The following is a 12,430-nucleotide window of genomic DNA, read 5'->3' as shown; positions in this document are numbered from 1 at the left end:
AATTAAAATCTGGGCGATAGTCCTGTAGCAATTGGCGACCCCATAACGTCACGACATGCACCTATCGGACAAACAGTGCTCCTACAAACGGACACACTCAAGGCCGATAGGTCAGGTTTGCTAACAAGGCTTTCTATGAAAAACAAACCGATTCGATTCCTAATATCGTGTCCGCTCTGTGTGGACACCAGGGTGTCCACGACCTGCGATCCAGCGTACACAGCTCCAGATCAGAAGACATGCGAAAGACTACAAGCCTTTTGCCAACACAACCGCCCTCCGCATGACATTTGCCATTGCCATGGTATCCGCTGCAGATGTTGGGATTTCATGTCCCTTTGCATGAACATACGCAGATCTGTTCGTGGAGTTACAAAACCGTTCGCCCAACGCCCCGCCGTCAAGATCGGTGTCCGAAGAGCCCCATATGTGCACGGTAGGGATCTCTATCGCTCTTTCGACCTGTTCAGGTTCGAGAATCTCCATATGTCCCTGCCTCAGGGCGTTAATATCATAGGGGCCTCTGGGGTTGCAGAAGAAGACGGCAAGTTTGAACGGTGGGGTGGCATCACTGGCGGCGCATCGATAGTGGTCAACTAGGATAGACAGAGCCAGCCCGGAGCCGAAACTGAATCCGATGACGCCGTCATAGGGACCTTCCTGCTCTAGGTAGCGCCGAAGGTCCTGATAGACTTCAAGGCACGATGATGCCTGGAACATGTCGCCGTACGCAAAGGTCTCTCCATTGGACTCTTCAGTGGCTGGGTTCGCGTTAGTCTTACAATCGCTCGACAGGAGGGTTCATGGACGAAATCGTACCTGGCTCCCAGGGGACGGTCCCCTCAACAAAGTCGTATGTATGGTTATCGCCGAGCTCGTATCGCAGAGCAGCTTTGAGAGGAGCACCGGTCAGTCAATTGTACGCGTATTAGAGGATAGTGCATCTATACCGGTCTGCTGCTCGAAAACCTGGGAACTGGTAAGATAGATACATCAAATCGAAACAGGAGAAAAGAATACCATACCCGAGAATTGCTTCCAACACCGTGCAAGCTACGCAGTCCGTTCAGCTGGGTTACTTTACATGCCTTCAGAGCGAAAGCGACGTACCAGAGAAAATGCATTTGGACTTGTGTTGCAAGGACTAGTGCAATCAGTTCACTGTCAAGGTGATGTTAGGCTGAATATCTCAAGCCACGGCTATGTGCCTTGACATGAGACCGTCATATATGGAGTCATGGACAGGCGCACGCCCGATTTGTTAGCTTTGCGACGAAAAACTTTCCGCCGACTGTCGGGAAGGTCAGGCTGCGCGATTTTCCTCCGTTCGAATGCTCCGTACTCCGCAGATCAAGGCTTTCGGTGAGCATCTAGTTACGGGGTGGGTTGTCCATCAAGCCACACTCGGCAAGGGTGAACTCTACCATCGAGCGCCATGATCGATATCACACGGCAATTGGGATGTGATTGTGATCTCATCTCGCAGAATGGGTTCAGACACTGAAGGCTTCCTGTATATCGCCTTCTTACATCCTATTTAGTAGTCAAGCTATAGCCAATGGTAGCTCAAACCTCGCCACCCCAGTAGCCTAGCATTGTCACAATTCGTAAATATGGAATGTTCAAGTACCCAAAGAATTGCGTCACCTGAGCGATGTAGCATAAGCCACATTTGGCCCTAGGGCGTGCATCGTTTATTGCTCGCCAATCACTAGTACCACCTTTATGCCGTTTTACGCCTGACAACGCAACGTGATAAGATGCATTGAATCCTGCGACTGCCGTAACTTCTCAATACTGGCTCTACGCGAATCAGGAGAGACCAAGTTGTCGATCAAGAGCACATACTAGTTTTGGCCGACGAGAAAGATCTGATTTAAGACAGTGTGCAAACCACTGTCTCCCCGTCTCTTACAGACCACAGCTCACATTGTGGGTAGGACGTATGGCAGCAGTCATGACCACACAGCCACCGGAACCACTCGCCATCATTGGGCTGTCGCTCAATCTACCAGGCGGTGCTACAACAGCAGAAACCTTTTGGGATTTGATTCTCAAAGGAAGACCTACATCCAAAGAGGTTCCGAAAGACAGATACGACATCGATGCATGGCACCACCCCGACGCCAACCAATTCGATCGTCTCTCCCATAAATGCGCAAACTTCCTAGAGCAAGATCTAAGCCGGTTCGATGCAGCATTCTTCTCAATCAGCGGAGCTGAGGTCGAGGCCATGGATCCCCAGCAGCGACTCCTCTTGGAGACCTCATACCGTGCCTTCGAGAATGCCGGCCTGTCAATAGATTCCCTCTCTGGCTCCAGGACTGCCGTCTACACGGGGTCCTTTGGGCACGATTATCAGGGCCTCCAGGGAAACGACATCATGACCTTGCCGAAGTTTCACGCTACTGGTACCTCTTCGAACATGTTGGCAAATCGCGTGAGCTGGTTCTTCAATCTGGAGGGGCCCAGCGCAAATGTCGACACCGCGTGCTCGAGCAGCTTGATGGCTATTCATCTCGTTTGTCAGTCTATTTGGAGTAAGGAATCGTCAATGGTGCGCAGCTCTCCCTCAATCTATATAGACTGGAGTTTGCCCAAGTAAACTAATACCACTATAGGGGCTGGCCCTCGGTTGCAACACCATCCTGTCCCTAGAAACTGGACTAGCGCTAGATAATCTGGGTCTCCTATCCAAAGACGGACGATCCTACAGTTTCGACGAGCGGGCAAACGGGTACGCCCGTGGAGAAGGCGTTGCCGGACTGGTCATCCGACCTCTCAAAGATGCCATCGCCAATGGAGATACTGTCCGGGCCATCATCCGCTCATCGGGGTCTAACCAAGACGGAAGAACCCCAGGGGTCATGCAGCCGAGTCAGTCCCGTCAGGAGCAGCTCATCCGGGACACCTATGCAAAGGCTGGATTGGATTTGGGGGTGACTCGATATGTGGAAGCACACGGGACAGGTGAGCCACACTCGTGGTTGAATTAAGTCAGATCATTGCCAATCGGAATACTCAACATGCATGCAGGGACCGCGGTCGGGGACCCTATCGAAGCCCGAGCTATTGGGAACCTCTTTCGCCAGACCCGCAGCTCAAATGACCCTTTATACCTGTGAGTGATCGCCATTGGCGGACAATCTCTTTCGCCGCTATCTATCTAACCATGTGTAGGGGGTCAGTCAAGTCTACAGTGGGCCACCTAGAGGGTGCGAGTGGTGTTGCTGGAGCTATCAAGGCGATCCTGGCAGTGGAAAAGGGGATAATACCGCCGAATACGGACCTCCAGAACCTAAACCCAAGAATTGATCAGGAGTTTTACAACATCAAGGTTCGTTCAAGGAAATATAATATGCCCTAACGTACGTTGCACGGAATTAACCGAACCAGGTCCCCCGTGAGGCTACGCCGTGGCCAGAGACCGCCGTCCGACGCGCATCCGTCAGCTCCTTTGGTTTTGGCGGAACCAACGTGCATATAGTGCTCGATAATGCGCCATCTAGCAATGCGCCCTGCAGTGAGGCTATCTGTCTAGACGCAGCCAGGTCGGCCACGGCAGCCTTGACGAATGGTGGTGGCCATTTGTCCCAACGGCCAGTGCAGGAAGTTCAAGATGACGCAAAGATCCTGGTATGGTCAACATCCGACAAGGATGGCGCAGTGCGGGTCAAGGAAGCATGGGGAGAATACTTCGCGTCTGACAGAGTTCCGCCAAAAGATCGTGCTGAATATCTTACCGACCTGGCTTATACCCTGTCTATGCGTCGCTCATTCTTGGAATGGAGGACATTCGCCATTGTCCAGCCAGGCGACGCTTGGGGTGGGATCGTCGAGAACATGTCAAACCCCATGCGATCGATACCATCACCGAATGTAGCTTATGTCTTCACTGGTGTAAGTAAGCTTACTGGCTCTTTGATCCTGCATCGTTATCTTTGCTGATCACTAGCAGCAAGGTGCCCAGTGGTATGGGATGGGCCGCGAGCTTTTCAAGACGTATCCCGTTTTCTTGAACAGTATTCGCGAAGCCGCAGCCTATCTCTGCACCCTAGGGTGCAGCTGGGATCTTTTAGGTGAGACTCACATAATTAAGAGAGACAGCGGCTCTGTCGGCTAACATGTGCTGTGCTAGAGGAGCTCTGCAAACCTGAAACCGAATCGCGTGTTACTATGACCGAGTTTAGCCAGACAACATGCACCGCCGTGCAAGTTGCCCTCGTCGATCTCCTTCGAGATCTCAACGTTATGCCGAAAATGGTTGTCGGGCATTCATCCGGGGAGATTGCGGCAGCCTATGCCTGCGGCGCCATCTCTCGGCAGTCTGCCTGGAAGATCGCCTTCCTTCGAGGGCAATGGAGTAGCAAGCTGGAACAAGCCAGCTCTATCCGAGGGTCCATGCTGGCCGTTGCATTGCCCCAGAAGGAGGCGCAGGGGTATCTGGAAAGAGTGGGCGGCAGAGACATCAACATCAGTGTTCCCCTGACTGTTGCTTGTGTGAATAGTCCCAGGAGCGTCACCATCTCGGGCGAAGAGGCCCAGATAGACTCGCTCAAGGCCTTGCTGGACGCCGAAAAGATCTTCTGCCGGAAGCTCCGCGTCAAGGTTGCGTATCATTCGGCCCAAATGCAAGGAATTGCCTCGCAGTATCTGGAGGCCATGGGGGCGCTCGAGCGGCCGATTAAGCCACTGGCACCGCGCGAAAGGCCCCAGATGGCATCCTCCGTGACTGGTGGCTGGATTGAGCCCGAGGAGCTGGCACAGGGTGAGTACTGGGTAAGAAACATGGTTTCACCAGTTCGCTTTTCTGATGCTGTCACGATCATTTGCTCGGGCGTCGAATCCCCAACGAAAAAGCTAGATGGGAGCCACAGGAGGCGTCTGAAAATGCACAATGTGATTGAGATTGGACCCCATTCAGCGCTCCAGGGACCGGTTCAAGAAATCCTACACGCTATGAATGCGAGTTCCATTACGTATTCCTCTACCGTCATCCGCAACGTGTCCGCGATTTCTAGCTTACTGACAGTCGTTGGGAACCTGTATTCTGCTGGTTATCCTGTGGCAATTGCAAAGGCAAACCGGCTCGATACAGCCGATGCAAATGCCAACCACACAATGCAATCCTTGAACGACCTTCCGGAATACCCGTTCAACCACAGCAAGTCATACTGGCACGAAAGCCGAATCAGCAGAAACCAACGGAGACCAGTTGCGCATAAGAATGAACTGCTGGGAACACCGGATCCTAACTGGAATCCCAATGAGCCACGCTGGAGGCATATCATTAGAGACACACTGATGCCATGGGTCGGCGATCATAGAGTATGGATCAGCTTTCCTACTCCCGCTTTTTATCGTGTTCAATGCAACTAATGGACTTTGTTGATTAGATCAACGGCAGCATCCTATACCCTGCCACCGGGATGATAGCAATGCCCATCGAAGCGGCAAGGCAACTGTCGAGGCCCGGGAGGAAGATATCTGGCTTCAATATCCAGAAAATACGTTTCGTGTCAGCGCTTAAGATAACCGAGGGAGAGCCTGTCGAGACCGACTTCCACATGCGACCCTTGGAAAACCTTAACGCCAAAGACTCTGACTCGTTCGACTTCACTCTTTACTCTTATGTTGGTTCCGGATGGCTCAAAAATTGCACAGGAACAATCCGGGTGGAGTACGCCCCTGAAGTCCACGACACCGTCAATGGTACGCGAGTGGAGGAGACGTTGCTCAAGACGCGGATTGCGTCCCTGACAAGGTGCCGCTCGGATTGTTCCCACATTCTCGACATCAAACACCTCTATCCTGCTTTGGAGGAAAGCGGGTATATGTATGGCGATGCATTTCAACGAATTGTCGGCCTATCCTCCAACCCCCAGGATGGCAATACTGTGCTCGCGACAATTACAAACTACGAATGCACGTCAGACATAACAATCCATCCTGCTCCTCTGGATTCCATTATCCAAACCGCCCTCTGTGTTGCAACTGAGTATGGCTCCAAGCGTATCCCACTGCACGTACCAACATTCATCGAAAGACTATGGATCGCCGCGGAAGAACACCCTTCCGCATCGGAGGCATTCACGGTTGTTACATCGGCCAGGTTTGACTTGGTCAGAGGGATGTCAGGCTCCATGACAGCATTCAATCCCACCGGTACTATTCCAGTCATCATTCTGGACGGGCTACAATGCACCATGGTTAGAGACGGTGAGTCCTCCCGCCCGCAAGAGTCGGCCGCTTCGCAGCTCTGCTCGAAGATCGAATGGCACCCGGACATTCGATTGCTGCGCAACGAGCAGCTGCAGGCCCTTTTCCACAAGCCCTGTTCCAGCTCGCGAATGCATCGTTTCCTGCAGCTTCAATTCGTAGTCATGGCTCGAGTCTTCGAGGCCCTGTGCGCATTATCCAAGCAAGGGTTAAAGCCCGAGAAGCCCTACGTCGAAAACTACCTGGACTGGGCGAGAACCCAACAGAACCGTCTGGAGCGTGGTGAATCCGCCCTGTCTCAGGAGCCCTGGAGAAGCCGCCTGGATGACCAGGAGTATATCTATAACCTTGAAAATGAGCTTCTTGAGGACGAACAGATGGCAGGGGTGGCAAAGTTTCCGGTCACTGTGTGTCGTAACCTCGTGGATCTCCTGAGTAACGCTCTTGAGCCCTTGCAATTTTTCTTTTCTAGTGACTTAATAGTGGGGCATTATGAGCAGGTGGTAAGTTGAGTCGATCATGTCTACATCCACAACTTCGGCGCTAACACTCGCATCGTGGAAATCGTCTAGTTGGCGCTATCGAATATGTCAAGCTACCTGGAGTCTTTCTTAAAGTTGGCAAGTCATACGAAGCCTGACTTGAGGGTCTTGGAGATTGGAGCAGGCACTGGTGCGTTCACGGAGACGTGCATAAGAGCTATCGGCGCTGCAGCAGAGGATGGTAGCGGTGCGAGATATTCCCAGTGGGACTACACTGATATATCTCGCTCCTTCTTTGGCAAGGCAGCAGAAAGGTTTGGACAGGAAGGGGCGCGGATGGTGTTCAAACAGCTGGATATAGAAAAGGATCCGCGGGAGCAGGGGTTCGAGACTGGGGCATATGATATTGTTATTGCTGGATGGGTATGAAACATTCACTCCTTTGCCTCATAATATCCGCTTCCAACTTATCATGTCTGACTCTTTTGCATAGGTTTTGCACGCTACAGCCAGCCTTGAGAACAGTCTGACCAATGCACGCAAATTACTGAAGCCGTGAGTGATACCTTTCCTGTTACTACATCCTAGGTTAAGACTGACTTATGTGTGTGTTGCAGAGGAGGCAAGCTCGTGTTCGCCGAACTGACCAACGTCATGGCCTCTGCAGCGACGTTCGGGCTCATGGAAGGCTGGTGGTTAAGTAAGTTTGCCCTCCACAGGGCTTGCAGAGAACAAGTCATGCTGACTGAGTATTGAGGCTCTGAATCATATCGAAAACATGGCCCGTGTGTCGATCGGTTTCGGTGGCACGAGCTTCTACTGCAAACAGGGTTTTCCGGTTGCGATGCCGCTCTTCCCGACTTTGATGACCCTACAGTGCAGGAGAACGACATCATAATCTCGACTGCCGTGGAGGACCCGCCATGCCCGACAAATGCCGGTCGTATTGAGATAGTGTTCGATGATACCGTTCCGCTACAAAGCCAGTTTGCCCAGTCGCTCCAATCGGAGCTGCAGGCCATCGAAGCGGTTCCTGTCGAATGTGTATCACTAGAAGGTGCCAGTACATCATCGGATCGGGTGCTGCGCATTTTTCTTCTGGAACTGAACGCTGCATTCTTGTATGAGGTCGACAGAGTAGGCTTTGAGCACCTGCAGCAATTGTTCGTCTCGCGGGCCAAAACGCTCTGGGTAACCTACACCTCTCAATCGGCTGTAAAGCCAAAGCTCCATCTTGTGGATGGTCTGTTCCGAGCGCTGCGGGCAGAGTATGAGAGGCAGGACTGGTATACCCTGGCCCTGGAAGGCGAAGCGATTGTTGCCTCGGTCTTGGAAATGGTCAACTTCATACGATACCCTCCTGCTAGCGGTCTTGATGCAGAATATGTTGTGCGGGAAGGAACCTTTATAACACCCCGTCTTGTGGACAACAGCGCTCTCAATACCGCGGTCTCCGCGCAGCTAGTGGAGCAATATGAATCCAAGACCGAATTCGGCTGCGGTATCCCTGTGACCCTCGATGAAGGCGGCTCTAGCCTATTGAATGGATTGAAGTTTGTTGAGATGGACGCAGTCGGCACCCTCGGGGACCGGGACGTCGAGGTACAAATCATGCATGTCGGGCTGAATTTCCTCAACGTACTCGTCGCCTTGGGCCAAGTGCCCCCAATTACCTTTGGGCAAGAGGCCACAGGGGTCGTTACGCGGGTTGGTCGAGGCTGTACACAATTCCAAGAGGGCGATCGAGTCGTGGGCTTCCTTCCTCGCAGTTTCAGCAGCCGGGCTGTGTTTACCGAGGGAGGTTATCCTGTGACGAAGTTCCCACCGGATTGCCCCTCTGCGACGGCGGCAGCGATACCCATCAACTTTGTCACCGCTTACTTTGGGCTTAAAGAGTGCGCGCGAATTCAACCCGGGGATGCGGTGCTGATCCATTCCGGAGCTGGCGGCACTGGCCAAGCGGCAATCCAGCTTGCGCACTATTTCGGAGCCACGGTGTATACCACAGTCGGATCAGAAGAGAAGAAACAGTTTATTATGGAGCACTTTCAGATCCCTGAAGAGCGCATCTACTCTAGTCGCACAACCGCATTTGCCGATGCCATCAAGCACGTTACCGGCGGCAGAGGCGTCGACATTGTCCTAAACTCCCTTGCCGGTGAAGCGCTCCTAAAATCCTGGGAGTGTCTTGCTCTGCAGGGCCGATTCGTGGAATTGGGAAAGAAGGATATGATTGCCAACAGCAATCTCCCCATGCACAGGTTCCTGACCAATGTCTCCTTTTCCGGTTTCGACCTGCAGGTGGTCCTGGCTCAGAGTCCAGCCCGCTGCCAGGCCATCTTGCAGACAATCATGAATTTGCTAGCGGAGGGCAAGATCCATGCGCCAAAGCCAGTAACGATTTACGGAATCGGAGAACTAGAGAAGGCGATGCGGGTGATGCAGTCGGGCAAGACCCGTGGGAAGCTCGTGATTGAAATGCGGCCCAGAGACCGAGTAACAGTAAGAACATGCCCAGTATTTCGCATTCAGTGAACTAATTTGGCAACCCCAGGCTCTGTTGCGGTCGAAACCCAATTCATCCTTTGCGCGAGATGCAACCTATGTCGTGGCAGGAGGATCAGGTGGACTCGGCCAGAGTATCATCAACTGGCTTGTGAGTCGCGGCGCCCGACACCTTCTGCTGCTTTCGCGGTCTGGAGCCAGTGATCCCGAGATGCAAGCTTTCCTGTTGACCCTGCGAGGTCTCGGTGTCACCGTCGCCACCCCGGCATGCGACATCACCGACCTGAGCGCACTGCAGGCAGCGGTGCATGAAGCGCAGGCTCAATTGCCGCCAATCAAGGGTTGTATCCAAGCAGCAATGGTCCTTGACGTACGCCATTCCTTTGTCTCCAGTCAAAGTTATTGGGCTAACTCGCGAGATTAGGACACTACCTTCGAAAGCATGTCATACGAGGCCTGGCAAGCCGCAGTCCGGCCCAAGGCGCAGGGGTCCTGGAATCTCCACAACGCGCTGCCCCGAGGCCTTGATTTCTTCGTTATGTTCGCTTCCATCTGTGGCCTCATCGGAAACCCCGGGCAGACCAACTATGCGGCCGGGAATACCTTCCAGGATGCGCTCGCCCACCACCGCAACAGCATCAATGAACACGGCACCTCGCTGGACCTTGGCATATTCGTATTCACCGGCCGAGTGGCTCGGGATCCTAAGCTCCTTGCCAAGGCCCTTGAATTATTTCCCCAGGAACCAGTCACTGAGAGACAATTCCATGCCATCCTGGACTGCTACTGCAGCCCTAGTGCCTGCCGCGAGATGCAACTCGTCTGTCAGCCCTGCGTCGGTATGCGGGCCCGGGAGGGCGCCGTAGCAGCTCCCTTCTGGCTACAGAATCCAATCGTAGGCAATCTTCTCAAGTCGCAGGTGACAAATCCCGGCAGCCGGTCGCAGCGGGGCCACGGGATGGGGATCAATCTCACTACCGCTCTTGCGGAAGCAAATTCCTTGGAGGAGGCGGCTGCGTCGGTCGCAAAGGCGCTTACGGCCAAATTATCGAGCACATTGAGTATTGAGGAGAGCGATCTTGTCGCAACCAAACCCCTCTACCAGTACGGAGTCGACTCGCTGGTGGCCGTGGAGCTGCGCAACTGGTTTGCGAAGGAGGTGCAGGCGGACATTGCGACCTTTGACATTATCGGCCGCGCAACGATTGCTTCGCTGGCTTTGGAGGCTGCGAGCAGGAGTAGGCTTGCAAAGGGGTGGTCGTGAGATTTTATATGTTTTATATATATAAATTGTCATCTACGCACCAGGTGGAACTGATCACAAGCCAAGCTTGTTCTCGTCTAGTCACCCTTTGTAACGCGTCAGCCACCTTTCCCTAAGTACCCTTCTCCATCCGTGTCAGATCTATCAAAATGTAGCTTTACGGGGAACCCGGTCTAGCATGATGTTAGACGGCAAGGAAAAGCAGTACAGGTATCATGCGGCCCCTCCTCTCAAGCAAAGCCGATCCAGGTGTATCTTCAGCGTACATTTTCAGCTTCATCTGCTCACTTGCGATTTCTCCTTCTCTCCTGACCTTAATTGTCCGAAATGCATCGCGAGTCTATGGGATCTCGCTACTACTAAGCGGCTTGACCTGCGACCTAGTATTTTTCTGGCGTTGAGGCCCCACGCAGTCCGGATTTTGCAAATTGCTTCATGGGTCACTTGGAACCCCTCTAGCTTTTCCATCAGATATAGGATGACTTTTGTCAAATTCCGCCTAGTCCGCTATGTCAGCCCAGTAAGATCTTTATCACCTTTACAAGGTTCCTAGTAATCGCCTTAGCCAATGCTGGAGAACTTATTTCAATGCCTGAGGATGAAGCCGGTGGCGTACTTGGTGTATCTGGACCTTGGGGCGCTGGTATTGATATATCCGAGCTCACCAGCTGGTTCGCAAACCTGCTTGGTAAAAGGCCTATATCTAACTAGCCAGATACCGCGGTCTTGGAAAACTTCAGAATGACTCACTGTGCAAAGGCTTGCTCGCCCATTGGTTGTTTGGCCGTCGAATGACAAACATCGACGTTCTATACAAGGCGAGCAGGGACCCCATTTAAGACTCAGCCTTAACTGCTCTTACTAGTGTTGGAGCAAGCCATTATCTCAACCTGAATCTACTCTAAATCCATAGTCTTTTGCCTTGCTGACGATTTACACGCACCGGGCGCCAAGCAGCCGACTATAGACGATAGTTAAGAATCAGGACGTGAAGGTTAGCAACCGAACCTGAATTATCCTCTACCAGAGTGCTATTATGGAAGGCAAAGGATGAATTAGTGATGGAGCTGTGAAAAATGAGGATCAGTGGGTTCCAACCGGCCAATCCTTTCGATATGTAGCACCATACCCAAGTAGCAGACAAACGCCTGCCAGTAGTGTGAGGTGAGCTATAGATCATCTGGCATGTGCGCTGTCGTACATGGGCAGAGCAACTGGCGATTGAAGGGGAAAGTTAAACAGTTTCCAGGTCTTGCGCGGATCATAGGAGCAAATTCATTCTAGAGTAGCCGGGCGCGTTCTTGGAACTGGACGAGAACCCAGTTCTGGAGGGCCTGTCTGCAACCCTAGAAATATACATTTTTCAAGCGCTTTGTAGGGTGTATATAACATTGAATAGCCTTCTTCTCTGACTGGTGTTCGATTTCACAGAGTCTGTGATTAGCAGGCTTTCGTTTGTAAAGTAGAGCCTTGCCACGTCAGCCTACAGTATCCCGGTGGTGTATGATAGGGATACACGACAGGGGATTTGAATCAAGGCTGCACCTTGCTCTGGCACAGCTCTTGTGTAATTCAGGTTTATTTGGAACAACGACAGGAGGATCGGTGGCAGGTAGGCATAGCGTTGCATTTCCCTCACACGGCAGTACAATCAAAAACGCGACCTTTTACACAATAACCTTGCAGGCCAAGGATTACATCATGGTGTTGCAGGTAGTGACAATTCCATCCGTAGCGCTTTTGACAGTTCTTAACCCTCTGCGATGGTGTTGCCAGACCTCAAAATAGAACCGGGTGGTTGTACAGGAACAACCTGCCACTTTGCGGCGAAATGACAACCAGCGATGCATTAACATTGTATGGGGAGATCGTTCATTCTCCTCGGCCAGAGTCCCCTCCTAGTGAGCTTGATAAGGTATCACGGCTTACTGAGGAGTAGGCAAGCATTGGTTTGCAATTG

General features: G+C 52.4%; 2 protein-coding genes across 2 annotated transcripts; one reads left to right on the top strand and one right to left on the bottom strand.

Annotated features, from left to right (window-relative positions):
• Nucleotides 1-53: 53 nt before the first annotated feature.
• Nucleotides 54-1,565, bottom strand: BJY04DRAFT_172038 (serine hydrolase FSH). The gene is made up of 5 exons (XM_073709250.1): nucleotides 1,111-1,565; nucleotides 1,026-1,053; nucleotides 951-969; nucleotides 820-891; nucleotides 54-761 (listed from the first exon to the last, which is right to left on the bottom strand). The coding sequence occupies exons 1-5, from the start codon at nucleotides 1,122-1,124 to the stop codon at nucleotides 250-252; spliced, it is 645 nt and encodes a 214-aa protein (XP_073564827.1). The 5' UTR covers nucleotides 1,125-1,565; the 3' UTR covers nucleotides 54-249.
• A 375-nt stretch (nucleotides 1,566-1,940) lies between these two features.
• On the top strand, nucleotides 1,941-10,783 carry BJY04DRAFT_233116 (type I polyketide synthase). The gene is made up of 14 exons (XM_073719889.1): nucleotides 1,941-2,557; nucleotides 2,622-2,970; nucleotides 3,037-3,121; nucleotides 3,181-3,337; nucleotides 3,397-3,900; nucleotides 3,959-4,079; nucleotides 4,139-5,328; nucleotides 5,397-6,722; nucleotides 6,792-7,124; nucleotides 7,195-7,256; nucleotides 7,319-7,401; nucleotides 7,459-9,203; nucleotides 9,256-9,576; nucleotides 9,631-10,783. Exons 1-14 carry the CDS (start codon nucleotides 1,946-1,948, stop codon nucleotides 10,468-10,470), a joined length of 7,728 nt encoding a protein of 2,575 aa, XP_073564826.1. The 5' UTR covers nucleotides 1,941-1,945; the 3' UTR covers nucleotides 10,471-10,783.
• Nucleotides 10,784-12,430: the final 1,647 nt, after the last annotated feature.

The sequence above is a fragment of the Aspergillus karnatakaensis genome (genome assembly GCF_047715665.1).
Source record: "Aspergillus karnatakaensis strain CBS 102800 unplaced genomic scaffold BJY04scaffold_91, whole genome shotgun sequence".
Lineage (NCBI taxonomy): Eukaryota > Fungi > Ascomycota > Eurotiomycetes > Eurotiales > Aspergillaceae > Aspergillus > Aspergillus karnatakaensis.
The sequence above is the reverse complement of the archived record's forward strand: the minus strand, read 5'-3'. Positions and strand labels throughout refer to the sequence as shown.